At 45.5% G+C, this 27,341-nt stretch overlaps 3 protein-coding genes across 18 annotated transcripts in view; 2 read left to right on the forward strand and 1 right to left on the reverse strand.

Annotated features, from left to right (window-relative positions):
* The window catches only part of LOC109882097 (inositol polyphosphate-4-phosphatase type I A-like), a 43,151-nt gene extending 25,662 nt beyond the window's left edge, over window positions 1–17,489 (forward strand). For 4 of the 16 annotated variants that reach the window (XM_031792684.1, XM_031792685.1, XM_031792700.1 and 1 more), the window contains 16 exons: window positions 164–311; window positions 470–600; window positions 2,761–2,865; window positions 2,948–3,056; window positions 3,727–3,744; window positions 4,629–4,815; window positions 5,322–5,540; window positions 5,833–6,136; window positions 6,526–6,558; window positions 6,876–7,048; window positions 7,790–7,913; window positions 8,012–8,279; window positions 8,361–8,458; window positions 8,571–8,683; window positions 8,978–9,132; window positions 10,273–11,610. In XM_031792684.1, the coding sequence (XP_031648544.1) occupies window positions 164–311; window positions 470–600; window positions 2,761–2,865; window positions 2,948–3,056; window positions 3,727–3,744; window positions 4,629–4,815; window positions 5,322–5,540; window positions 5,833–6,136; window positions 6,526–6,558; window positions 6,876–7,048; window positions 7,790–7,913; window positions 8,012–8,279; window positions 8,361–8,458; window positions 8,571–8,683; window positions 8,978–9,132; window positions 10,273–10,453 (2,366 nt within the window). In that variant the 3' untranslated portion in view covers window positions 10,454–11,610. Of the gene's footprint in view, window positions 1–163; window positions 312–469; window positions 601–2,760; window positions 2,866–2,947; window positions 3,057–3,726; window positions 3,745–4,628; window positions 4,816–5,321; window positions 5,541–5,832; window positions 6,137–6,525; window positions 6,559–6,875; window positions 7,049–7,789; window positions 7,914–8,011; window positions 8,280–8,360; window positions 8,459–8,570; window positions 8,684–8,977; window positions 9,133–10,272; window positions 11,611–15,283 lie in introns of those variants that run through there. The other 12 variants (XM_031792693.1, XM_031792689.1, XM_031792695.1 and 9 more) reach the window with 12 other exon arrangements.
* Window positions 17,490–17,617: 128 nt separating this feature from the next.
* On the forward strand, window positions 17,618–21,621 carry LOC109882088 (uncharacterized). Its single transcript, XM_031792701.1, has 5 exons — window positions 17,618–18,800; window positions 18,953–19,242; window positions 20,272–20,352; window positions 20,502–20,623; window positions 20,915–21,621. The coding sequence occupies exons 1-5, from the start codon at window positions 18,787–18,789 to the stop codon at window positions 21,281–21,283; spliced, it is 876 nt and encodes a 291-aa protein (XP_031648561.1). The 5' UTR covers window positions 17,618–18,786; the 3' UTR covers window positions 21,284–21,621.
* Window positions 21,525–27,041, reverse strand: LOC109882090 (protein unc-50 homolog). The gene is made up of 6 exons (XM_020474185.2): window positions 26,930–27,041; window positions 26,015–26,283; window positions 24,105–24,225; window positions 22,900–23,039; window positions 22,706–22,813; window positions 21,525–21,959 (listed from the first exon to the last, which is right to left on the reverse strand). Exons 2-6 carry the CDS (start codon window positions 26,277–26,279, stop codon window positions 21,823–21,825), a joined length of 771 nt encoding a protein of 256 aa, XP_020329774.2. The 5' UTR covers window positions 26,280–26,283; window positions 26,930–27,041; the 3' UTR covers window positions 21,525–21,822.
* Between the last annotated feature and the right edge of the window lie 300 nt (window positions 27,042–27,341).

A 27,341-nucleotide genomic window follows, 5' to 3' on the forward strand; every position in this document is an offset into this window, starting at 1 on the left:
TCACATGTTCCTCTTACACTTTAAATCATCACAGAGACAAAATATGACCTTTTGAAATATGCAGGTCCTTTATCATTTATTACTTGACCTGTGGAGCAAAATAAATGATTCAGAGATTGTGTTAGATGATGTTGAGCATTTTCTGTGTGTGTGTGTCTCTCAGTGTTTGGAGGCACCATGTCCAGAATGTATCGTTTCCCCACCACAGACGGTCACCACCTGCGGGTGCTAGAACAGATGGCTGAAAGTGTGTTGTCTCTCAACATCCCCAGACAGTATGTCAAACTACTGCTGGAGGAGGACGCTGTCAGGTACACTACTACACATTGTCACACACACACAGAGACATATACACACACCGACATGCACATTTGTGACCGTGTCCAGGGATTTGTTAATTGAGTGTGCATTAATAAAATATAATTGAATGCCTAAGTTGCCAAAGTGTGTGTGTTTGACGTGTTTTCAGGGTTTGTGAGCTGGAGGAGCTGGGGGAGTTGTCACCATGCTGGGAGAACCTACGACGACAGATAGTCACTCAGTACCAGAACATCATCCTCGCGTACCAGGAGACTCTCTCTGACCTCACCAACTACAAGGGTTAGTACTGTACACACACACACACGACTACCAGGAGACTCTCTCTGACCTCACCAACTACAAGGGTTAGTACTGTACATACACAGCTACCAGGAGACTCTCTCTGACCTCACCAACTACAAGGGTTAGTACTGTACACACACATACACGACTACCAGGAGACTCTCTCTGACCTCACCAACTACAAGGGTTAGTACTGTACACACACACGGCTACCAGGAGACTCTCTCTGACCTCACCAACTACAAGGGTTAGTACTGTACACACACATACACGACTACCAGGAGACTCTCTCTGACCTCACCAACTACAAGGGTTAGTACTATACACACACATACACGACTACCAGGAGACTCTCTCTGACCTCACCAACTACAAGGGTTAGTACTGTACACACACATACACGACTACCAGGAGACTCTCTCTGACCTCACCAACTACAAGGGTTAGTACTGTACACACACACGGCTACCAGGAGACTCTCTCTGACCTCACCAACTACAAGGGTTAGTACTGTACACACACATACACGACTACCAGGAGACTCTCTCTGACCTCACCAACTACAAGGGTTAGTACTATACACACACATACACGACTACCAGGAGACTCTCTCTGACCTCACCAACTACAAGGGTTAGTACTGTACACACACACGGCTACCAGGAGACTCTCTCTGACCTCACCAACTACAAGGGTTAGTACTGTACACACACATACACGACTACCAGGAGACTCTCTCTGACCTCACCAACTACAAGGGTTAGTACTATACACACACATACACGACTACCAGGAGACTCTCTCTGACCTCACCAACTACAAGGGTTAGTACTGTACACACACACGGCTACCAGGAGACTCTCTCTGACCTCACCAACTACAAGGGTTAGTACTGTACACACACGGCTACCAGGAGACTCTCTCTGACCTCACCAACTACAAGGGTTAGTACAGTACACACACATACACGACTACCAGGAGACTCTCTCTGACCTCACCAACTACAAGGGTTAGTACTGTACATACACAGCTACCAGGAGACTCTCTCTGACCTCACCAACTACAAGGGTTAGTACTGTACACACACATACACGACTACCAGGAGACTCTCTCTGACCTCACCAACTACAAGGGTTAGTACTGTACACACACACGGCTACCAGGAGACTCTCTCTGACCTCACCAACTACAAGGGTTAGTACTGTACACACACATACACGACTACCAGGAGACTCTCTCTGACCTTACCAACTACAAGGGTTAGTACAGTACACACACACAGCTACCAGGAGACTCTCTCTGACCTCACCAACTACAAGGGTTAGTACAGTACACACACACGGCTACCAGGAGACTCTCTCTGACCTCACCAACTACAAGGGTTAGTACAGTACACACACATACACGACTACCAGGAGACTCTCTCTGACCTCACCAACTACAAGGGTTAGTACAGTACACACACACGGCTACCAGGAGACTCTCTCTGACCTCACCAACTACAAGGGTTAGTACTGTACACACACATACTCGACTACCAGGAGACTCTCTCTGACCTCACCAACTACAAGGGTTAGTACAGTACACACACATACACGACTACCAGGAGACTCTCTCTGACCTCACCAACTACAAGGGTTAGTACTGTACACACACACGGCTACCAGGAGACTCTCTCTGACCTCACCAACTACAAGGGTTAGTACTGTACACACACACGGCTACCAGGAGACTCTCTCTGACCTCACCAACTACAAGGGTTAGTACAGTACACACACACGACTACCAGGAGACTCTCTCTGACCTCACCAACTACAAGGGTTAGTACTGTACACACACATACACGACTACCAGGAGACTCTCTCTGACCTCACCAACTACAAGGGTTAGTACAGTACACACACACGACTACCAGGAGACTCTCTCTGACCTCACCAACTACAAGGGTTAGTACAGTACACACACACGGCTACCAGGAGACTCTCTCTGACCTCACCAACTACAAGGGTTAGTACAGTACACACACACACACGACTACAAGTAACACACTAACTTATTTCAGCCTCAGATAACTGTCTAAGGTGGTTTGTTGTGGTTTAACATGAGAATCCTACTCTGTCTATTCCACCCCTCTCTTTTCTCTGGTCTTTCCTCCAGGTCCGTCGTTCAAGGCCAGTAACCTGAAGGCAGAGAGGAAGCTGGAGTTCATACCCACCAACCTTCATGTCCAGAGGATGAGGGTGCAGGATGAGTCTGGCTTTGGTGAGCTGAGCCCCATACCCTGTTCCCCCCTGGATGTTCATGCAGCTCTCCACTTTGGCCTTAATAGTTATGTTCCCCCCAGACCACACGTATGACGTGGTGACAATCGGGGCTCCCGCTGCCCACTACCAGGGCTTCAAGAACAGCGGCCTGCGCAAGCAAATCACCAAGTTCGAGGAGGCCAAGAAACAGTGAGTACAGAACCTCACAAAGAGGTGGAACCGGGGTAGAACCTTGGTTAGACCTTTGTATTAGGTGTGTCCTTGCTGCCAATGCAACACATTTTTTCAGCTAACAACCCTACTGACAGACTATCTGGCTGTGTTTGGGCTTGGCTTTTTAAGTCTTGTTTTTAACGGACGCATTTCTAATCAAGTGAATCCGAAGTCTGTTTTTGGAGAAACACCCTTGTATCTCTCCCCATCCCCTTTTAAAATGGTATTGGAACGTTGGACTGCATCACAACATGTTTACGGTGTTTTAACAGGTTTTCACCATTAGGCAGAATGAATACCTGCATTAAACACAAACCACTGCTTTTGTCGAAACATTAACGTCATTATACAGTTGAGAATCACATCCTGAGAATGATATTATTTATGTGGTTAATGAATGATACCCCACAACATACTGTCAAATGCAATGCTTCATTTATCAAATCCGTGTACGTCTGTTTTCCCTTGTTCCTGTGCTACTGCATGATCCGTATTTTGACGGCCGACTTCCTGTCTGTTTTCTCATTATACACTACATGCTATGCTGCTTTTAGCCTTGGCATTTCCCCTTAATTATATTTCAACGACGATTTTCAGTTTTCTGGCTTTTTAATTTTTTCCAATTGCATCTTTATTTTCTAATCAGCGTTTATGAGGAAGAATGGTGAGTTCCTATGTACTCTGATTCTGTTCTTTAGTCATTTTATTCTCCTCACTGTTTGTTTGGTTCTTTCTGCACGGAAATAATAGTTTGTTCGCCGTCACTGAGTTTGTTGTTTAGCTGTAAGGCTGAGTCACTCAGTCACCTACCTGTGTTTCACCACTGTAAGTGTGAATCCACAATGGCTGCCTGTGAGTACCATCGTAAGCTACTGTATATGGACAGAGGGTGGTCTACAGTAGAGCGCTTGCTATGGGGTTTGAGGCATAGAACTACAGAGACCGACAGATCCATAACAATAGCATTGTACATTCTACATCTTAAACAGTCTGCCTCACTCTGAACATCTGTGGTTCTATGTCTAGATAGTGTTGTCTGTGTTCCAGGTGAGGAACAGGCTTGTGCATGCAGATATGGATGCTCACCTCAGTCCCAGACCTGCAGAGTAGAATATTCTAGCAGAGTTGAATTATTCAGATATGTATTGTATGCAGCCAGGTGTGTAATCTGTCAAGCAGTGTGAGAGAATGTTGCAGAAATACAGTTCAGTTCAGTTCCCAGAATGCAGTGTACATTCAGACTCACGTTCCTGTGTGTGCTCTTACCATCTTTGTCTACACATCTGCATCTACTGTCTCTGTCTCTGTGACTACTGTCTGTGACTACTGTCTGTGACTACTGTCTGTGACTACTGTCTGTGACTACTGTGTCTGTGACTACTGTGTCTGTGACTACTGTGTCTGTGACTACTGTGTCTGTGACTACTGTGTCTGTGACTACTGTCTCTGTGTCTACGTGTCTGTGACTTCTGTGTCTGTGAGTACTGTATGAGTGACTCAGGGTAAATGCTGTGTTCTCTTAACACCCCACCCTGTCTGTCCCTGCAGCAGTGCCCTGTCCAGCTGTCAGTCTATAGTGTACATCCCCCAGGACATTGTCCGGGCCAAGGAGATCATCTCCCACATCAACACCCTGAAGACCCAGGTCAGCTACTATGCTGAGAGGCTGTCCCGGGCCGCCAAGGACCGCTCTGCCAACGGTCTGGAGAGGACCCTCGCCATCCTGGCTGATAAGGTGAGGGAAAGCCTCTAGTCTGGTACCAGGTCTGTTGGGGAAGGAGAGCCCCTAGCCTGGTACCAGGTCTGTTGGGGAAGGAGAGCCCCTAGCCTGGTACCAGGTCTGTTGGGGAAGGAGAGCCCCTGGCCTGGTACCAGGTCTGTTGGGGAAGGAGAGCCCCTGGCCTGGTACCAGGTCTGTTGGGGAAGGAGAGCCCCTGGCCTGGTACCAGGTCTGTTGGGGAAGGAGAGCCCCTGGCCTGGTACCAGGTCTGTTGGGGAAGGAGAGCCCCTGGCCTGGTACCAGGTCTGTTGGGGAAGGAGAGCCCCTGGCCTGGTACCAGGTCTGTTTGTGCTGTTTTATTGACCTTTGTGGGGTGTGTATTTTGTCTTCAGTCATAAACCCAAAGAGATTAATAAATAATTTTACCAATTTAATTTGTCATCATGTGGACTGAAGAGAATACAGAACGGCCTCGCTTGGCTCAATTCCCGCTGTGTGGTTCGTATGACCTTTACCCTCAGACTCGCCAGCTGGTGACTGAGTGCGACTGCAAACTGCTGGCCTCGGCCATCCAAGCGCTGAACGCGGCACGCCCCGAGTACATCGCCTCCAAGGCGTCACCCTCCGCCGACGCCACCGATCAAGTGGTCCTGCGCAACGACCAGGACACGCTGCTGGCCAAGTGGAGCGGATGCAACAGCCGCTCCTCGCTACACATCGACTGGCACGAGGAGGAGTGGGTAAGGCAAGGGGTCACCAGGGCTCAGGGGTTCACAGGTCAACTCCAGTTTAGCCTTCGTGGTTTAGGAGCAATTAAATCCAGTTCCAGTATGTAAGGAGGAAAGCAGTGTGTTTACTGAGGGATTTGTTGTGTTTTTGTTTGGTTTGTTGGTCCATCAGATGTCTAGACTGGAACACTAGATTTTATTGGCTTTTGTTTATTCTCTTCTCTTGTCTCTCCTCCCTTCTCTCCCTTCCCCTACACTGTACTTCTCTTGTGTTCCTCCTCCCCTCTTCATTCCCTCCTCCCAGGAGAAGGTGTGGGTAAATGTAGACAAGAGTCTGGAGTGTATCATCCAGCGGGTGGACAAACTCCTTCAGAAGGACCGTCTGCCTGGCGACAGCAGCCAGGGGGACACTACCCCAGGCCACCAGCAGGGCGGCAGCAGTAAGAAAGGTAACCAGAGTACCAGGGCATTCTGGATCAACCCCGAATGCATGACCCAGGAGGAACCTTCATCATCACTACCTTCCTCCCCATCATCATCCTCCCTCCTGCCTGCTCTCAACCTGAATCTGAGTCATGCATGCCCACCCAGCCCTGACAAAAACCCTTGTAGGTTTCTTTCCTTTCTTACTTCACTTCACTTGCTTTTTTGCTTTGTCATGCACATTTGTCCTATCATCATACTGCTATCATATTCATCATATCTCAACCTATTAGAATTGTTCTACCTTGTTTTTGTGCAGTATTTTGTTCTTAAACATTCCAAAGATGTACATTTCCTGTGTGTCAATGGTTCATTTTTCTTTGTTAGGTAGGTCTGTCAGTGCTTGTTGTATTCTGGAGGCCAGCCAAGTCCCGTTGCTGTGGCCTCCTATGTGCCAGCTCAGCCTACGTACTGTAGCCATCTAGCTTATTATGTGCTTACTGTACTGTGTGCTGTCTGCCATGTTGCTGATGGTGCTCCCTAACTATGCATGTGGCACCTCCACCCCTTCCAGATGGCAGCCCCAGTGGCGAGGAGGCTTTCCCAGGTAAGAGCTCTGTCCTCTCCCCAGCTTCTGTCCCCCTGTCTCTCTGACTGCTTCTAGCTGCAGCCCAGCTCAGTGCCACTGCTTCGTCTAGCTCTATATATCACACCGTCTGTATGACACCTCTGTTTCTAGTACCTTATCAGAGATGAAGGACTTAAAGGCCAATGTGTTGTCACATGTTATTGTCTCACATTATATGAAGGAGTTGCAGCAGCAGTTTAAGGGTCTCTCAGGATGCTTTCAATGCAGAAGACTACATAGTGTGTGTTACTGTGTGTGTGTGTGTTACTGTTTTTGTTACTGTGCGTCTGGCCCAGGGGAGTGGAGCGAGGCCCTGTACCCTCTCCTCACCACGCTGACCGAGTGTGTGGCTATGATGAGTGACAAGGCTAAGAGCTCCATGGTGTTCCTGTTGATGCAGGACAGTGCTCCTACCATCGCCATGGACCTCTCCCTGCAGTACAGACGAGACGTGGTCTTCTGCCAGACGGTCAGCACAGGACACAGGACACTGACGTGCGCACACATGCAGATGCATACACGTGTGTGTGTGTGTGTGTGTGTGCATGTGCACCCATTAGCAAACACACATGTGCGCATACATACAGACACACAAGCAGTGAGGTAGAATGTGTGTAAATAAATAATGTATGTGACGTTGAAGTGAATGTTAATGTTAACTGAGTATACCAAAATTAGGAACGATTACTAATATTGAGTTGCGCAGCCCCCCCCATAGTGTGGGGGCCCCCGCCTTTTGCCCTCATAAGTCTCAATTCGTCAGGGCATGGACTACAAGGTGTCAAAAGCGTTCCACAGGGATGCTGGCCCGTGTTGTCCCACAGTTGTCAAGTTGGCTGGATGTCCTTTGGGTGGTGGACCATTCTTGATACACACAGGAAACTGTTGAATGTGAAAAACACAGCAGCGTTGCAGTTCTTGACACACTCAAACCGGTGCGCCTGGCACCTACTACCTTACCCCGTTCAAAGGCACTTCAGTGTTTTGTCTCGCCCATCCACCCTCTGAATGGCACACATACACAATCCATGTCCCAATGCTTAAAAATCCTTCTTTAACCTGTCTCCTCACCTTCATCTACACTGATTGATGGGGATTTAACAAGTGACATCAATAAAGGATCATAGTTTTCACCTGGCCAGTGTCATGGAAAGAGCAGGTGTTCCTAATGTTTTGTATACTCAGTGTTAATGTTAATATCTGTCTCCAGCTCACTGCCCTCATCTGTGGCTTCATCATCAAGCTGAGGAACTGTCTCCGTGACGATGGCTTCCTCAGGCAGCTCTACACCATCGGCCTGCTGGCCCAGTTTGAGTCTCTGCTCAGCACCTACGGTAAAGTACACACTCTCCGCTCTCTCGTTCTTTATCTCTCTCATTCTCTCTCTCTGTTTAATGATTGTTCACTCTCTCACATACCTCCCACCTCCCAGGCGAGGAGCTGTCCATGTTGGAGGACATGTCGGTTGGCATCATGGACCTACGGAACGTTACCTTCAAGGTGACCCAGGCAACCTCCAGCTCCTCCCCCGACATGCTGCCAGTCATCACTGGCAACCGGGACGGCTTCAACGTCCGCATCCCGTTGCCGGAGACCATGTTTGACGCGTTGCCGCGGGAGATCCAGAACGGCATGCTGCTGCGCGTCCAGCCGGTGCTCTTCAACGTGGGAATCAACGAACAGCAGACGCTGGCAGAGAAGTGAGCGGGGGGGAAGGAATGATTGAGGGATGAAGAGTGGTGATGTCCCTGTATTGTTGACATGTCTCCTGTTTGTGACAGGTTTGGAGACACGTCTCTGCAGGAGATCATTAACCTAGAGAGTCTGGCCAGACTCAACTCCTACTATCAACAGTTCAAGGAGGTCCTCCCTGAGGACTGTAAGTCACCAAGTAAATGGCCCTATATGGTCCTACCTGAAGTAAATGGCCCTATATGGAGAATATTGTTAAGAATGTAGCCTATAACACCCCCAACCCCTCCTGGTCTCAGGCCTGCCCAGGTCCCGTTCCCAGACGTGTCTACCAGAGCTGCTGAGGTTCCTGGGACAGAACGTCCACGCCAGGAAGAACAAGAACGTAGACATCCTGTGGCAGGCAGCAGAGGTAGGCCCATTTTTCGCTGCAGGTCCATTAATGAATTACTGGAGATGATCCTTTCGAGTCCAGTCCATTTCCTTCTGTATGGATGTTACTAATGAGGATCCAGTCCATTTCCTTCTGTATGGATGTTACTAATGAGGATCCAGTCCATTTCCTTCTGTATGGATGTTACTAATGAGGATCCAGTCCATTTCCTTCTGTATGGATGTTACTAATGAGGGTCCAGAGCAGGCCTGAATAATAATTCTGTAGTGAGCAGCCTGCTGTCTATTATTTCCTGGTATCTCTCCTCCCCAGATCTGTCGTCGTCTGAACGGTGTGCGTTTCACCAGCTGTAAGAGTGCTAAGGACCGCACGGCCATGTCCGTCACCCTGGAGCAGTGTCTGATCCTACAGCACGAACATGGCATGGCCCCACAGGTCTTCTCCCAGGCCCTCGACTGCATGCGCAGGTAGGTGTCCAGCCCACTGCCTGAACTAAAATGAAACACACATATTGCTTGCTCCATATGCTGGGATAGTGTCAACTACAAGGTCTCCTCTCCCCCATTTTTAAAAATAATAAAATATATAAAAGTTATATTTTAATTCTCTGTAATTAGCATTGGTTCCTCATGCAGCATCTGCTTGACAGTCTGTCCAGACAGTTTGTGGAGAATGCTCCCCCATGATGACAGAGCTCGCTTTCCATACCCCCACATCATCCCCCTATCCAGCTCTCCTCCAACCCCATCCCCCTGTTCTCTGACACTGCTTGCTGAGAAGATGACTAGGGTTAGATGATGTGAAGGAGGGTAGAAGGAACAGAAACCTTCTGTAAGGATGTGACGACTCCCAGAACAGGAGCCCTGTAGAGTACAGTAGGTTATGTGAAAGATCTGTTGGGTAGTAATGCCATGCTGTCCTGCAGCTCCCTGCATGGTCTCTCACTCCTCTCTTCACCTGCCCATTTCCTGTTCCTATTTGGTATGGGGAATTTTAAGTGCATGGCTTGAGGCTGGCATACCCCCCCCACCCCACCTGCTATTCAGGAAGTGAATCCAAATTCAATGACTTGACTGAAATGAAATGGATTGGAGCACAACCCCCCCACATATCTGTTGTCTGTGGTATGAACATGGAGAATCATCACTGTCTTCTCTTCTTACCTCTTGATTGTTTCTTTCCTAAAGATGCAGAACATTTCTCTTAATTTTCTCCTTTCTCTCTTTCTCTTCCTCTTTTATGACAATGTATTTGTCTAACATTTCCCTTTTTTTTGGAATGATTTCCTTTATCCATTTTTAATTTGGGGTGTTTCTTGTTTGGGATTTGTTTTCTGGCTGAATGGGTCTTTTCACGTTCCATTCCACTGGCTGTGGCCCTAACCTTAATGTTATCACACCCCACCTGCACCATCACTGGTATCTCTTTGTTATCCATGGCTGATCATGGCCACCACATATCATTCATATTGTGTATTACCATCTCCTCCACTCTTATTGGCCACTTCATCCCTGTCCCAATACACATGTCCATCTATCTATCCATCCATCCATCCATGCCACCTGTACTTTTTGGCCCTGGCTTCTCCTCCCTCCCCCTCTCCGCAGCATTGGGACCAGGGAGGGGGTCACCCAGAAGAACCTGAGTGGCCTGTTGCCTGTGCGGGATTTCAGGCTGGACCCCAGCCTGCTGTACTCCCTGCCCCTGCTGGCCCTCAGCCCCAACCTGCTGGTCGTCTGGCTGTTCCTCAGCGTCGCCTACTTCCTGGCCAAGCTCCGCTGCAGCTGAAGGCACAGCCCCTCTGCCACCCAGCCCCACCTACTCTCGACCTCTACTCACCTCTTCTCTCTGCGCGTTCCCCCCAGTGTGTCAGTCAGTCTGTCAGGAAGAAAGGCAAAAAGTTAGTTTGTCAGTCAAGGAGGAAGACAGGGAGTCAGTCAGTCGCTCTGTCAGTCTGTCTGGAGCTCAGCCGGGAGAACCCTCTGATTGGCCGAGGGCAGACCGTGTGTACCTGACTGGACTTCATGTGCGTCACTCAGCTAAACTGCCAGCTGTTCCACCTAATGGGCAGCCAGCACTCCTCCCGCCCTGCTCTCTGTCCTAACCAATCCAGTCAGCGCAGGAGGCTGGTCTAAAGGTCTATGTGCAGTACTGTATGAGACTGTCAATGTTCTGACATATTTCTCAGTTTAACACCCATTGTTTTACAATAATGAAATACAAACAGAGAATATGGAGAGAAACTTAGTGAAATATAGCCGGTAAGAAGTTTTAGCTGAATTGAATGGAAGTTTTGTCCCAGTTGTCCTTGAGTATTTATAATGCCGCTTCCCAACTCATGACATGATTATAACCATGCTGTTATGATAATATGATGCCATGGATCCTTTGGTTTTGCACAGAGCTTATTTTCAGTCATGCAAATGTTCTGGCTTGCTTGACGTTTCCGTCTTCCATAAGGTTTGCATACAGCATAAGCCAAGGGATGGCTTGGCCATGCAATATCAAGCTGATGTTTTGATCTGGTGGCCATTTTGTTGTTGTTCCTCAGGCCTTCCTACTCTTACAGCAGGAGAGACTTGTGTCCGCTTTCACTTTAAACCAATGCACTTTTGTATCAACGTTGTCATCTTGATGAAGGTTATTCGCTTGTCTTGCCAATTGACACAGTTTCATCTTGGTCGGAGCAATTTGAATTGGCTAAATCTGGGAATGTATGATATTTCAGGGGAGCTTTGTTGGCTTGTTTGATTATGCAGTGTAGTTTTTCCAAAGTGTTTTATTTTTTAGTTGATATAAGATTTCATGCCTGTACCAAGTTTCCTATTTACTATAGAGTTTGTATATATGAATTGGTTCTTTGTTTGAGAACCTATATTGGTTGCAGTTCTAGGGAAATGACAGAGAAGATGAAGAGAATGTACATGGGCGAACCTCAAATGGCTCCCTACCACCAAATGATGCACTATCTCTGATCAGTAGTGCACTAAATATAGGGGATGATTTGAGACACAACCCATGCTTGTTGTGCCAAATGTTTTAGCCAGGTCTCAGATGGTAGATACAGGTCTTGGATCTTTATTCCAGGTCAGAGTATTACCCCCAGCAGCCCAAATCCATCCCGCTTCCACAGATAAGTGCCCTAGAAAGGGAGATTTGGTATCAGACTCTTTGGGTTACTTCCAAGCCTTGCACTCTGGACTTCCTGGTCTCTGTCGAGAGAGTCCACACACCATTATCATATACAGTAGTTGCTATCTAGTCCCATAAAAACATGATTGGTCATCTAATGGTATATGCACTCATTAATATGTAGACTAGTGGTATTATCGTTTTCCAGCCCCATAGCCTCTCTCCATTTGAATCAGTATAATACCTGTCTTCAGTGCTGTGTTACGTCCCAAGACGGCCACACTCAATCCAATCTAAAGTGACCTACTAAAGAAATGGACCATCCGTCCCAAAATAGCCTCCTCTGTGAGATTGTCACGCTTGTATTATATCCCCTCCACCCCTCATTTCCAACTCCTCGACCCCCACAATGGAAAACTGGAGGGATTCTTTTGTCCTTGTTGGTTGAGCTTTATGCAAGCTTTTTATAGGCCTCTCACCTGTGTGACTGGTATGAGAGCTAGGCTGGGTTTAATGGTGTATTTAGGTTAGTTCATTGGTTTGGTTTTGAATATTCAGAGGTTTATTATTTTTACTGATTTTGTGCAATGTTACTGTTTTACATTATCGACAAATACGTACATGCAGTATTTATTTCTCAGTATTCTACAGTATTTACTTTTTCAATCTTGTAAATCCATATTGTAAATAATAGAAATGTATAAAATCAGATCATCTATTGATAAGTATGCTGGTGTAGAACTACCTCTATTGTCCCATGAAAACACCATCTGACTGTCAGCCAGGGGAGGAGAGCCGAGGGGACAGCCAGGGGAGGAGAGCCGAGGGGACAGCCAGGGGAGGAGAGCCGAGGGGACAGCCAGGGGAGGAGAGCCGAGGGGACAGCCAGGGGAGGAGAGCCGAGGGGACAGCCAGGGGAGGAGAGCCGAGGGGACAGCCAGGGGAGGAGAGCCGAGGGGACAGCCAGGGGAGGAGAGCCGAGGGGACAGCCAGGGGAGGAGAGCCGAGGGGACAGCCAGGGGAGGAGAGCCGAGGGGACAGCCAGGGGAAAATGTGCTCCATGAGAGCAGCACCCAAGTTCTGTCCCAAATGGCACACTATTCCCTATGTAGTGCCCTATAGGTCCTGGTCAAAGTAGTGTACTATATAGGGAATAGGGCTCTGTTTAAGACGCAATCCCAGTATGTACAATGTTAGGATGGCGTTTGCCTCAACCAAATGTGAAATAGCTTGCCCTGCTGGAAAGTTTGATGTGATTTACATCATCGTCATGCAGGTGTCACTTTCTAATGAGAGGGAGAAATTCTAGTTGCTGTTCCAGATATCTTTGTATTAACCCTTGTCTGGTACATTGCCAAGTTCCAACCCAATATCAGGGTTGCTTGGATAACCATTTATGAGTATGCTCTGAAATACTATCCTTTCTCCCTTTCTCTCTGAAGTAGTATGCGTTTCTCCCTTTCTCTCTAATGCTTCTCTCTGAAATAGACTTTTCTCCCTTTCTGGTTCTCTATGAAATGGTATGCGTTTCTCCCTTTCTCTGGTTCTCTATGAAATGGTATGCGTTTCTCCCTTTCTCTGGTTCTCTATGAAATGGTATGCGTTTCTCCCTTTCTCTGGTTCTCTATGAAATGGTATGCGTTTCTCCCTTTCTCTGGTTCTCTATGAAATGGTATGCGTTTCTCCCTTTCTCTGGTTCTCTATGAAATGGTATGCGTTTCTCCCTTTCTCTGGTTCTCTATGAAATGGTATGCGTTTCTCCCTTTCTCTGGTTCTCTATGAAATGGTATGCGTTTCTCCCTTTCTCTGGTTCTCTATGAAATGGTATGCGTTTCTCCCTTTCTCTGGTTCTCTATGAAATGGTATGCGTTTCTCCCTTTCTCTGGTTCTCTATGAAATGGTATGCGTTTCTCCCTTTCTCTGGTTCTCTATGAAATGGTATGCGTTTCTCCCTTTCTCTGGTACTCTATGAAATGGTATGCGTTTCTCCCTTTCTCTGGTTCTCTATGAAATGGTATGCGTTTCTCCCTTTCTCTGGTTCTCTATGAAATGGTATGCGTTTCTCCCTTTCTCTGGTTCTCTATGAAATGGTATGCGTTTCTCCCTTTCTCTCTGCTTCTCTCTGAAATAGTTTGCCTTTCTCCCTTTCTCTCTGAAATAGTTTGTATTTCTCCCTTTCTCTCTGAAATAGTTTGTATTTCTCCCTTTCTCTCTGAAATAGTTTGTATTTCTCCCTTTCTCTCTGAAATAGTTTGTATTTCTCCCTTTCTCTCTGAAATAGTTTGTATTTCTCCCTTTCTCTCTGAAATGGTATGCGTTTCTCCCTTTCTCTATGAAATGGTATGCGTTTCTCCCTTTCTCTCTGAAATGGTGTGCGTTTCTCTCTGAAATGGTATGCCTTTCTCTCTGAAATGGTATGCCTTTCTCTCTGAAATGGTATGCGTTTCTCCCTTTCTCTATGAAATGGTATGCGTTTCTCCCTTTCTCTCTGAAATGGTGTGCGTTTCTCTCTGAAATGGTATGCCTTTCTCTCTGAAATGGTATGCCTTTCTCTCTGAAATGGTATGCGTTTCTCCCTTTCTCTGAAATAGTATGCGTTTCTCCCTTTCTCTCTGAAATAGTATGCGTTTCTCCCTTTCTCTCTGAAATGGTTTGCGTTTCTCCCTTTTCTCTCTGAAATAGTTTGCGTTTCTCCCTTTTCTCTCTGAAATAGTTTGCGTTTCTCCCTTTCTCTCTGAAATAGTATGCGTTTCTCCCTTTCTCTTTGAAATAGTATGCGTTTCTCCCTTTCTCTCTGAAATAGTTTGCGTTTCTCCCCTTTCTCTCTGAAATAGTTTGCGTTTCTCCCTTTCTCTCTGAAATAGTTTGCGTTTCTCCCCTTTCTCTCTGAAATAGTTTGCGTTTCTCCCTTTCTCTCTGAAATAGTTTGCGTTTCTCCCCTTTCTCTCTGAAATAGTTTGCGTTTCTCCCTTTCTCTCTAATGCTTCTCCCTGGAAAGTGAAATAGCAGTCAATTAGTCAGCAGCCCAAAGAATCAGCTTTGATGTTATATAATAAACGTCATGCCAAATGTATCAGAGGAGAAGGTGTATACTTCACTATAGAGTATTTGAATAGTTCTGCTTGTTTTCCCTGGAATGGAACTGTTGCATTGAAATTAGAATGTAGAACATTTAAGTCTGTGTTTTTCTATTGCTCTTGTTTCACTTTATCTGTGGTGCTCGTAACTCTATCTAGAAAGCAAGTCTTCTGTACACAGTATTAGTGTTCTGTACCGCTCCCTCCAACAACATCCTGATATTCCCCGGGACAATCCGTCCGTTTTGCTTTAGCTGTTGTCCACATGTTTCTTTGACAGTGGCGTCAATGTGTTGGTTGGTTTTTGGGTTTCTCATTGTCTTTTAACACGAGCCCTTTTTTGGTTTGTTTTCTTCACTGCTGTCATCCTCTCTCTGCTTGCCCTCCCTCCCTCCCTCCTTTTTCCCAGTGAGGGCTGCAGACGGGAGAATACCATGAAGAACGTGGGATGTCGCAAGTATGCTTTTAACTGTCTGCAGCTCAAGGCCTTCCCCAAACATTACAGGCCCCCCGACGGAACGTTTGGGAAGGTTGACACTTGATTTGGATCATATTCTATTGTAATAGGGACAGCAACAACAATGGCAGCATTAAAAAAATGTATCAATGGTTAGATGGTCTTCAACCTACGGTAGTTGCGGAAGTCCTGTGGTAAATGCCTGTGCACTGAATCGATGCATATTTTCCCATTTCAAAGACGAATATCAAAACCTATGGAATGGGGAAAATGCCAAACCACTACTGGTTGAGAAACGATATACCATTTATTCAGACCTCACATGCATACCTTTCTAGATGGTTCTGAAGTTGTAGATAAGTCAGGTGGGACTAGTGACAACACTGTCTGGTTACATCACATTTTTAGAGTAGTCAAGATACAGCAAGGAGGTCGTTTTCCTGAAGAGACGGTCACTGATTCTTTACCATTATGCACAGTGATGACTTTTAGTTCTTTTCAGAGCCTCAGGCCATCTATAGGTTACCAAACGTTCATCTTGGGACGATGCTACTTCATGCTGACTATGTTCAAAGTCGTGTCTCTCAACCCATAGTTAACATGTAAACTGGGATTCGTACATTTGGTTGGCGTCATTGGCCAGAGCCTATGCATTTCAGAGTTCTTATTTCGGGAGTGTTTTACGTATGGACTATACATTGTGGAAGTCAAGCTAGTCTGACGGACTTGATGAAGGTTCCTTCCCCACGTGGATTTAGCAGTACTCTAATCCTGTAGAGCAGGGGATCTTTCAACGGTTTCAGCTCCAGAACTGAATAAGAAATTGACCATCCTCCTGTGACCCAAATGGTTCACCAGTGACCCAAATGAAGACCAAATAGTGCGTGATTAGAGATGTATTCTCATAACTCACGACCCACCTCTTGCATGCCCAGGGCCCACTTTGGAACCCGACCCATAGTTTAAGAAACCCTGTAGAGGGACGTCCCACCGACTGCAATGGCAACCCAAGACCAACCAGAGCTTTCAGTGTCTGACACATACCTCACCTATGTTCCCTTTTCATATCTGTAAAGCCTGCATTTAACTTCTTTGCCAAATGAAGGGTTGTGATTGTGAATGGATTTAGCTGTGTGGCATTATCTGGCAGCTCACTGTGAAGTCTTAGCACTGTCTTAAAGGGATAGTTTGGGTTTTTGGCACGAGTTCACCCAGGAGTCGGGTGAAGTTAGCTGTAGTTTCGCGAGCCAATGCTAACTAGCTTAGCACAAAGAGGGCCTCATTGCCAAAATCCTGACCTATTCCTTTAAGACTTAAAGAGGAATATGGAAAAAGCTATGAATGTTCTAGAAAGATCCAATTTCTGGAAAAAGTTGGGTTTGAGGGTAGCAAATGAAACATTACACATTATAAGATTGTCTTATAAAGGAAATCGAGTAGATTATTTTCTGTTCTAATGTTGAACCAAGTAAAGGCCAGTAGGAAACCATTTAAACACCCAAGAAGTACTTTTCTTTAAGGTCATTTTCTGCATTTGTTGCACTGTTATTTTAGGATTGTCTTGTTGGCAGGCGTTGTTGACCAGGGTAAAATAGTCAGTAGAATGTTATCGGTATGGGAGTTACATTGTATGTTAATCTGGAAACTGTGCTGCTCAACAACAACATATTTGTCATGTCTATTTTCACCACCAAGCGTCAATGTCCACTTTCTGTTTTGCAACATTTAATGAGATTGCAATTTGATACACAATTGAGCCAGAGGAGACTTGACCCTATAAATGAGTCATATGTGTGTGTATGTAGCAAAGCTTCACATATGTTTGCTTTTCAACAGGCACTTCTGTACGACACACGACCCATAAACTCAACTGAGATGCAGTTTGTGTACATTTAGTGTATTGTTTACTCTAGTGTCTTTCATGCTCATAAATATTTTTAGTATCATTGGAAACATATTTTACTATCTGCAGACTTTATTTTGCATTTATGTACTATACTATAGGGTATAATAAGCGTTGGGATTGGATTTGTATTTCTTTCTATCGTAATGAGCATATCTTGAATCCTGCACAAAGAGGATATCTGTATAGGCCTGACTGTTGCTTTAGATGAAGCTTTCATCAATATCTGACGCTAATAAAAGAATGTTCAACGTCTTTGTTTTGTCTTTGTAATGGGAGACTTGAAAGTTTACATCAAGATGTTGTGTGTTGGAAGGTTCCGTTCTTCTCATTGCAATTCATTGTATTCCAGAATCTTATCTGGGTGACTCCAGCTAGAGTGAAATGTCATCCAGCCAGGTCACAGCCACAGTAAAACAAAAACCTTGTGTCTGTTTACTAGGATTTTGTTTTGTTCTCTGCAAGATGCCATTTTTATTTTTCACTTCTCTTTTTACAAAGGAGTGCCGGGTCCGTAGTGGTCACGCAGAGTGAATGCAAATCTACTCAGCCTTTAGCTCCATTTGTAATCCTGCATTATTTGTATTTAATCATTAATATTGGACACACTTTATTTTGACTAAAACATCTCTGGAATATATAGATAATATTTTCTTCCACTGTTCAGGATACCTCCAAAGATTTGGTGTTTTAATACGTTTGACTGAGTTAGGGAAAATGTTTTGGAGATCTACAGTCTGCTATGAATACAGCCTTGGCAGACATAAGCAGACCACATTCATGTGGTCTATTATTCTCGATCACACTCCAGTCCAGACTGTGGCAGTAATGCACTCAACATCTGGTTTGCACACTGAAGAACGAACAAAAAGGGGGGAATAAGAAGAACTCTATAGTAGTGGCTGCGGTTCCGTGAAAGGACGTCTTTATTTCGCCCAGAGGAATGGCTTCTCTTAATGTTGGGTCGACATACTCAAATTATACAGACTTTAATAATGCGCTCACCGCATTCGAAAATGAGAATTGTGTCCAGTTTTACTGCCGCGACACAGAACAATTGAAAAAGTCAAACGATTAAATCCAAGGCACCATTACAATCCTGAGTTGAAGTATGTGACCATACATCTGACTTGTATACACGGTGGCATAAAATTTATGTATGTATATAATGTATTATCACGTTCTAAAGGAGTGCGTCCGAAAACGAGGTAGCTAGCTTCCAATTCTAGATGACTTTTTTTATTGTATCCATGGTCATGTAGCCTACATATCTGCTAGATCTGCTGACTGTTTTGCAGCGTCCGTCACAATAAGAGTTTTTCAATGTAATGTTTTCCAGGACAAGAGAGCATATATATTTTTTTGTAGTGGTGACAGTATAAAAAAAAACTTAAGTATAAATGTATTTCGTTTTACATTGTTCGAACAATGTTAAAGTAGGTTCGTTGCCTCTACAGTACCTGCAGGGTTGGATGCCCAGCTTTAATCAAAGTCAAAACTACAGAGGATGGAGAGAGATTAGTTGTAAAGGAAATGGTTAAAATACACAACCATGAAGTCAGTGAGGTGAGTGGTCAACATAATGGGTTCAATTCCAGATGGCGATACCATGATACATTTTATAGTCTTACTGTAATGATAAAATACACTAGGACTATCACATAACAATTACTGGTTGATGGTTGTTCACGCATGTATAAATGAATGTTCTTGTACAGGCTGCATTCAAGCACTACCCCAAGAGGAGACAACTATGTCCGGCTGAACGCGCCAAGTGTTCCCGAATTGCTGACAAAGTACGATGGCAACAAAAGATTGGTGATCGAAAACCTCACCAAAGTAACTGGAAAAGTCATCCTACCGAAGGACATTCACAACATTGCAGCGACAATGAACTGTCCTCCAAAATGTGAGCGAAAGAAACAAGAGGTGAGCAAAGGGATTCGAATGGTGATGGACACTGACACAAAGCTAAGAGAACAGGCAAGAAAAAGGCTGCCTGGATCTGGTTAGTATTTCTGACATAATACGGGCTATTATGTTAAGGACGGCGCATTGCCATTACGTTGCCACAACGTTGGGGATGTTACACCCTCACATACAGCGGCGTAGTGGTGATGGTTTATTTTTTTACCTGACCTGGAACAACCACCAGGAAGTCTTGTGGGCTTACAATCCGGTTCGCTACGTGGACTCCAGTACTAATCAGCTTGGTAATATCAGGCTACAGTTTACCAACCTTTTGACCTGTGTATCCACCTACGTGCGCAGGACATTTGCTGTCTATTTGAGCAATATGAGATTCAAGGAAGTTCCATGCAATAAGGGCTCAATATAATACTGTACGTTTTCTTGAATTCGTTCTGGATTTGGGGACTGTGAAAAGACCTGTGGTGGCATGTCTGGTGGGATAAGTGTGTGTGTCAGAGCTGTGTGTAAGTTGACTATGCAAACAATTTGGGATTTTCAACACATTGTTTCTTAAAAAGAAGTGATGCCATCAGTCTCTCCTCAACTCTTAGCCAAGAGAGACTGGCATGCATAGTATTTATATCAGCCCTCTGATTACAATGAAGAGCAAAACGTGCTGCTCTGTTCTGGGCCAGCTGCAGCTTAACTAGGTCTTTCCTTGCAGCACTGGACCACACGGCTGGACGATAATTAAGGCTAGACAAAACTAGAGCCTGCAGAAATGGCATTTTGGAGTGGTGTCAAAAAGCAGAGCATTTCTTTATTACGGCTAGACCTCTCCCATCTTTATAACCATTGAATCTATATGTTTTGACCATGACAGTTTACAATCTAAGGTAACGCCAAGTAATTTAGTCTCAACTTGTTCAACAGCCACACCATTCATTACCAGATTCAGCTGAGGTCTAGCACTTAATGAAATTGTACCAAATACAATGCTCTTAGTTTGAGATATTCAGGACCAGTTTATAACGAGGTCTAGTGCTTTGTTGGCAAGGTGTTAAGGGCATTTTTTTTGTCCCTTCAGAGTAGATGTCTGGATTGACTCTGTGTTGTTTCTGTCTAGGTGTGCCTGGCCCCGTTGACCAACCTGGCCCTTGCAGTGAGAAACTCAAAGGTCTCTTCATCATGGGAGGCAACACTGACTGTAAGGGCTTTGTCTATAATGCAATTTACATAGGCCTAGGGACTTGTTATCAACATACTTTGTCATACAGTCAATTGACCTGGTAGGATGTTACGTTATTATTTATATAATTTAATGTGTTTCTTGGATATTGTTATTTGTGTTTGCAGCGAGGGGGAACACAACCGTGTGTGCAGAGTTCAACTTTGCTGCCGACATCGTCCTGAACCGCTTCTTCTGTCCAACCTACATCGCTACCTGGGAGTTCTGCTGTGAGAACAAGCTACCATGGGTAAGAACACAGGTTCTGGTCATCTACCTATACAGACTAAATAAAGGCTCACCCACTACCAGGCTTATTGTAAGCACTGGTCCAGCTCTCACATCAGAGCAGATGGGAGGAAATGAGACAAGGAGAGGTGTCCACTTTCAATTATTGAGATGCATCCATTGGCTTACTTAGACAATTCATTACTATTGAAATATGTCTTGCAGCCTTTTTACAAAGATATTACATACATTTTGTTTGAGCAAATTGATTAGTCTTTTCTCCAAACCCAATTCTCTAATCTGCACCCTGCAGTCATTCTGTGACAACTGGCAGGCCCAGGACTCCGACAAGGCCCGCTTCATGAAGAGCATCTTCAAACACACAATGAACACCGTGGCCACTTGTGCTCACTACCAACGGGAGATGACGGCTGGCCCGGGTTTTGTGTCGTGCGACTCGTACGCCATGGTGGCAGCCATCAATGACGGTTTCGTGTGGGTGTCTGAGCCGGTGGCAGTTACGGTGGAGCTTCAGGGGACCTACACCCAGGGCATGATGGTCCTGGACAAGCTGGGAGTCCTGGAGAAGGAGCACAGTGGACCTGGAGAGCTTGGACTCCCTGAAGTAATAAGGGAACTACACCTATACCGCTGTCAATTGTTTATTTTTACAAAATTATAGGGGAGGGCTCAAATTCCACTCTTCGTAATGAGTTTTGTGCAGATAGATCTTGATAAGAGGGAAACTGGTGGATGTGTCTGTTTTGACTTACCATTATGTTCTGAATCACCATTTTACTTTATCAGGAAATAAATATTCTAGTTGTCTTACTATATATATTATGAGGTCAACAGCAAATGTCCATGAGTGATGTTATCAGTTGTTTTAGATTTCATTAACAGGAAAGAAATGCAAAGGGGGATGAAGTAAAGCCTCTCTTTCTTTATTGAAAGTGCCCAGGAATGTACTCAGAAACGCCCCTTAGTCCAATTGAAATAAAAATTCACCACTTTTCATTACTTCTTTCTCTTCAATAAACAAGCTTTTCAGTACGTCATATTCAAAATAAAAACAAACCACAATTTGTATCTTACAGCCAAAGTATTATTTACAAAGTATACAAAACTGCATCACCCCATCCAATCACATTCCAGAATGAAAACATTGTCCATGAGTCCTCAGCCACCTGACTGTCTGTGGGCTCTGGTCCTGACTAGTGTCTACTGGACGCGGTACTTGTAGAACCAGCAGAGGCCCTTGGTGAAGTTCCATCCCAGGGAGAGAGAGAGGATGTAGAGGAGAACTAGCAGGGCGAAGGGGTAGAGCAGAACCACTGTGTTCTGCAGTTGGGGCAAGGCTGAGGAGGGACAGCGAGAGAGGAACTGGAATAAATATACAGTTGGTAGACAACCATTGTTAGAGGGTCTGATGGTTTCACCCCCAATGAACTATCCCTTTAAAGTTGAATAAAACCACAGAATAAATGTGTAGCATCCGCTTGTCGTTTCCACTCACTACCAAATATGGCAGTGAGAGGAAGCGGCAGGTAGCCTAGTGGTTAAGAGCATTGGGACAGTAACTGAAAGGGCCCTGGTTTGAATCCCTGAGCCGATTAGGTGGGGGAAATCTGTCTATGCCCCTGAGCAAGGCACTTAACCCTAATTGTCCCTGTAATCGCTCTGGATAATAGCATCTGCTAAATGACTGGAATGTAAAATAAAGCCCAGTGGCCAGCAGAGGAAGGATGACTGACATTCTGCAAGTTTTCAAACATTTGATCTCAATACAGTTTTCTGTTCCCAAAACTAGAATCTTATGAACAGAGTGGACTAAGTCTTGTAGACTTTACCCTTTGCCAAAGTCGTAAAAAAACACATTGTTTAGAAGGAGTGCAAAGGCGAATTGAGTTATAGCACATGGGCACTTAAGAGTAGGTTTGCAAGAACGGCCAATGGGATCTCGCTAGCTCGTGCTTGGCAATGCCCACCTCCTTGCTTGTTCTGCCCACTATGACTCATTTGTTCCCATTGGATAAGACAGGCTGTGGTCTATCTTGGTTTAGTTATAAAAAATCTTTGATAAAACTGTTATAGGGGGCCTCACCGTTGTATCCCAGGAATGTAATGTATAGATAGTAGCTGATGGCTGTCAGCCACAGACTGTTCCCTACAAAGTACCCCAGGAACCAGTCTGAGTTTATCACTACGATATCTGAAACAAACAGCAGAGATCAGACACCGTTACAACAAATAACACCTTAACATGTTAGAAATGTGTAATAACAAGTCTGCACTCACGGTTTATAAAGAAGAGCTGTAGGAAGTGCAGGATGACAAGCAGGGGGTAGAAGGCATTGAGATGCACATCGAATGCGTAGCCCCACTCTACATCATAGTCCTTACTGGGCGGCTTCAGCAGGTACTTATTGGTGATGAACCTGGGGATACAGCACGGACAGGAAAGGGCCTTTAGAAGAGCATGGGGAAGGACCAACATTTGCACAGCCTGAAGACAACCTCTACCCTGTATCTGAAGGGACCAGATAGACATACACACAATATGATGCTTCTGGCCTCAAGCTTCCAGCCGCTCCATCCGGCCTCAAGCTTCCAGACGCTCCATCCGGCCTCAAGCTTCCAGACGCTCCATCCGGCCTCAAGCTTCCAGACGCTCCATCTGGCCTCAAGCTTCCAGACGCTCCATCTGGCCTCAAGCTTCCAGACGCTCCATCCGGCCTCAAGCTTCCAGACGCTCCATCCGGCCTCAAGCTTCCAGACGCTCCATCCGGCCTCAAGCTTCCAGACGCTCCATCCGGCCTCAAGCTTCCAGACGCTCCATCCGGCCTCAAGCTTCCAGACGCTCCATCCGGCCTCAAGCTTCCAGACGCTCCATCCGGCCTCAAGCTTCCAGACGCTCCATCCGGCCTCAAGCTTCCAGACGCTCCATCCGGCCTCAAGCTTCCAGACGCGCCATCCGGCCTCAAGCTTCCAGACGCTCCATCCGGCCTCAAGCTTCCAGACGCTCCATCCGGCCTCAAGCTTCCAGACGCTCCATCCGGCCTCAAGCTTCCAGACGCTCCATCCGGCCTCAAGCTTCCAGACGCTCCATCCGGCCTCAAGCTTCCAGACGCTCCATCCGGCCTCAAGCTTCCAGACGCTCCATCCGGCCTCAAGCTTCCAGACGCTCCATCCGGCCTCAAGCTTCCAGACGCTCCATCCGGCCTCAAGCTTCCAGACGCTCCATCCGGCCTCAAGCTTCCAGACGCTCCATCTGGCCTCAAGCTTCCAGACGCTCCATCTGGCCTCAAGCTTCCAGACGCTCCATCTGGCCTCAAGCTTCCAGACGCTCCATCTGGCCTCAAGCTTCCAGACGCTCCATCCGGCCTCAAGCTTCCAGACGCTCCATCTGGCCTCAAGCTTCCAGACGCTCCATCTGGCCTCAAGCTTCCAGCCATTCCATACACCTTATGTCCATCTAGCTCTTTCTGTAAATCTCTACTCACCACATGAGTGTGGAGATGAGCAGGCCCACGCCGATGCAGTCTATGAACACCACCCACAGCAGCAGCTTCAGAGTCTCCACAAAGCCCATGTCCAGCACCAGCCCAAAGCCCACTGTGGACACTACACACAGAGGACGAGAGACCAGTGTCAACCACAGCCACAGGACAAAAGTAGAAAGATGATAATATTGTCATTTGTAATATATTTGTTATTTATTAGGATCCCAATTAGCTGCTGGAAAAGCATCAGCTCCTCTTCCTGGGGTCCACATAAAACATGACATAATGCATAGTTAAGGACTGAAATACATTAATTTAAAATGACACAGCGTACATATCAGTACATACAATATCTAGGTCTAATACATGGTACATTGCAAGTTGCAATACAAGATATATAAAATGGCTGTCTCTCTTCACAGTCCCCTTGTGCAGTAAGGTGTGCTATTATCTGTTTTTTTAAACTGGTTTTATTTCTAGCTTGAGTTACCTGGGGTGGCAGAGAGTTCCATGTAGTCATGGCTCTATTTAATACTGTGTGTTTCCCAGTCTCTGTTCTGGACCTGGGGACTGTGAAGAGAGCTCTGTTTGCATGTCTTGTGTTGTACCGGTTAGTGTCCGAACTGTGTACCAACTGCTTGAACAGACAGTTTGGTACCTTCAAAACATCAATATCTCACAAAGACCAATAGTGATGCAGTCAATCTCTCCTCAACTTTGAGAAAGGAGAGACTGACATGCATGTTACTGACACTTTCCCTCCAAGTGAGATACGGGCTGTTTGTTCTGGGCCAACTGCAATTTACCCATGTCCTTCTTTGCCACAACTGGGCAGTAGTCCAGGTGCTCCAAAACAAGAGCCTGTAGGACCAGTCTGGACGACAGATGTCAAAAGGCTGAGCAACGCCCTATCACGGACAGACCTCTTCCCATTTAAGCAACCATCTAGTCTATATGTTTTGACCATGACAGCTTGCTATCTAGGGTTACCCCCAGCAGTTTAATCTCCTCAGCTTGCTCAATAGCCACATCATTCAATAATAGATCTAAACAAGGTTTAGCATTGCGCAAGTGATTTGTCCCAAAAATGATGCTTTTCGTTTGAGATATATAGCACCAGCCTATTGCTAGTTACCCGTTGTAAAACTGTCTGGAGCTCAGTGTCTGTTATTTATTTTACTGTATAAGTCAAACAAAAACAGCTCCCAATCTTCTTACTATCAATTTCTTTCAGTCATTCATCATTTAAAAAAATGTATTTTTACCCTTTATTTAACTAGGCAAGTCAGTTTAGAACAAATTCTTATTTTCAATAACGGACTAGGAACAGTGGGTTAACTGCCTTGTTCAGGGGCAGAACGACAGATTTTTTTACCTCGTCAGCTCGGGGATTCGATCTTGCAACCTTCCAGTTACTAGTCCAACCCTCTAACCACTAGGCTACCTGCCGAGCATGTGGAGTAACTGATCATCAAAACATTTCCTTGTGACTACACAGTCTCATCACAAACTCTTTATGTCTCTGATCTGTTTTAATCACATGTGAGATGAGACCAAGTCAATGGAAAGAGGGTCCCATAACCAGGCATTAATACTCCAAATGATACATTCCTGTCTGATTGGCGGTTACATCCTATACAAGAAAGCATTATTGCATCATATTTTGAGTTTGTTAATGATTTGTTGCTGCTTCATTTCTAGTCAAGGCTTTAATATGATGCCTTAAAGGTGCTTTGCTTTTTGTTGGGGTTGTGCATATTTATACTTTCTCTAAATTGCAAAAAGTTATTTTAGTGGTCAAACTATTGCTACAGTTCTTCCCACTCCTTGTTTATATAAAGCACACTTGTTCAGAAAGGGCAGGTGATTGTTAAAGATCGACTGCTGTGAAAAACACCCAAGATACTGACCACAGAGCCAGATGCTGAGTAACACCAGGAAGGCAGGGTCGTCTCTGGCCCACTGGTCCTTGGTCTGCTTCCTGTAGTGGAAGTTACGATAGACTCTCTGTGGGGAGGTGAACAGGTAGAGCATCTGCCACACGGCAAACTCAAAGTCCATGGCTTTGAAGTGCAGCAGCCTCCTCAGGTATTTGTAGCGCTTGGCGCCCGCTGTGTGGCGTGCCGCATCGCGGGCACTCAGGCTTCCGTTCTGCTGCGAGGTTGTCGGTAACATAGTGCTGGGAAACACAGGAAGCATCACGATGACCAAATCAGAGCCATAGATATACAGAATTTGATTTACAGTGGAGGTGCAGGCTTCCCTTTCTCCCTGCATAGGGCGCACCTGGTGACACAGTACTGTCAGCTTATGTCAACATCCAAGAACCTGTACAATATTGACTTTTACCATGCAATTACATTAAGTCATTGCAACAATCACATTGATTATTTCTTAAATGACCTCGTCCATCCTGTCTGTCTGCGGTAGTTTAGTTTAGACATCTTACTAGCTATCTGATATGTCTGTAACACACTCCAGCAGTCACGACAGATAGTGTGATATACTGTGCTCAGATTTTTGTTGACATGCCAGGCTAACAGACTAGTAGCAGCTAGCTAGATGGCTCTTGAAAGCTAACGTCAGCTGGCAAACTGTGGTTTTCCCTGCCAACAATATTGTTTAAGCTAAAGTCAGTTGTGCCAGCGAGTATCAAAACGTAAGACTAAACAAAGTAGCTAGCTATGGCTAGCTGACGTTAGGTCGGTGGCATAGACCCTTTGATGGACATGGAATTGGCTGGCCTTAGTAGCACGTTAGACAAGACTACAACATAATGTATGGTTTAGTTGCACACAGAGATAAGAATGTTGGAATAAACGTACCTACTGAACCTCCTATTTTTAGAAGAAAGTTCCTTTTCCTCAGTAAAAAATAGCTCTTCCGGACAACTGAACACGTAGAAACTTCCGGTAAGTGACCAAAGAGGCGCTTAGACATTGCATCTTGGGAATTGTAGTCAAAACGAAATTAAACAAGCTTTGTTGTAGTAGAATCTATTATAACATATCACCACTCCCCTCTGACATAGCCAAAATAAAAGAATAGATATGGATTTTTGCAGTATAATGAATATGCGTGTGAAAGCAGTATAGCATAGGTGATTCAGAGTGTTTATTAGTCACATGTTGCAGGTGTGGGTGAAAATCTTTGGCTTTGAGCTCCAACTTGCAGAAAATGTCGATGGGTGGAGTACTGGGGTGCGGGGCAAATGTCCATAGGTGGAGTAGCAGGGGG

Source organism: Oncorhynchus kisutch, linkage group LG16 (genome assembly GCF_002021735.2).
Source record: "Oncorhynchus kisutch isolate 150728-3 linkage group LG16, Okis_V2, whole genome shotgun sequence".
Taxonomy (NCBI): Eukaryota; Metazoa; Chordata; class Actinopteri; order Salmoniformes; family Salmonidae; genus Oncorhynchus; species Oncorhynchus kisutch.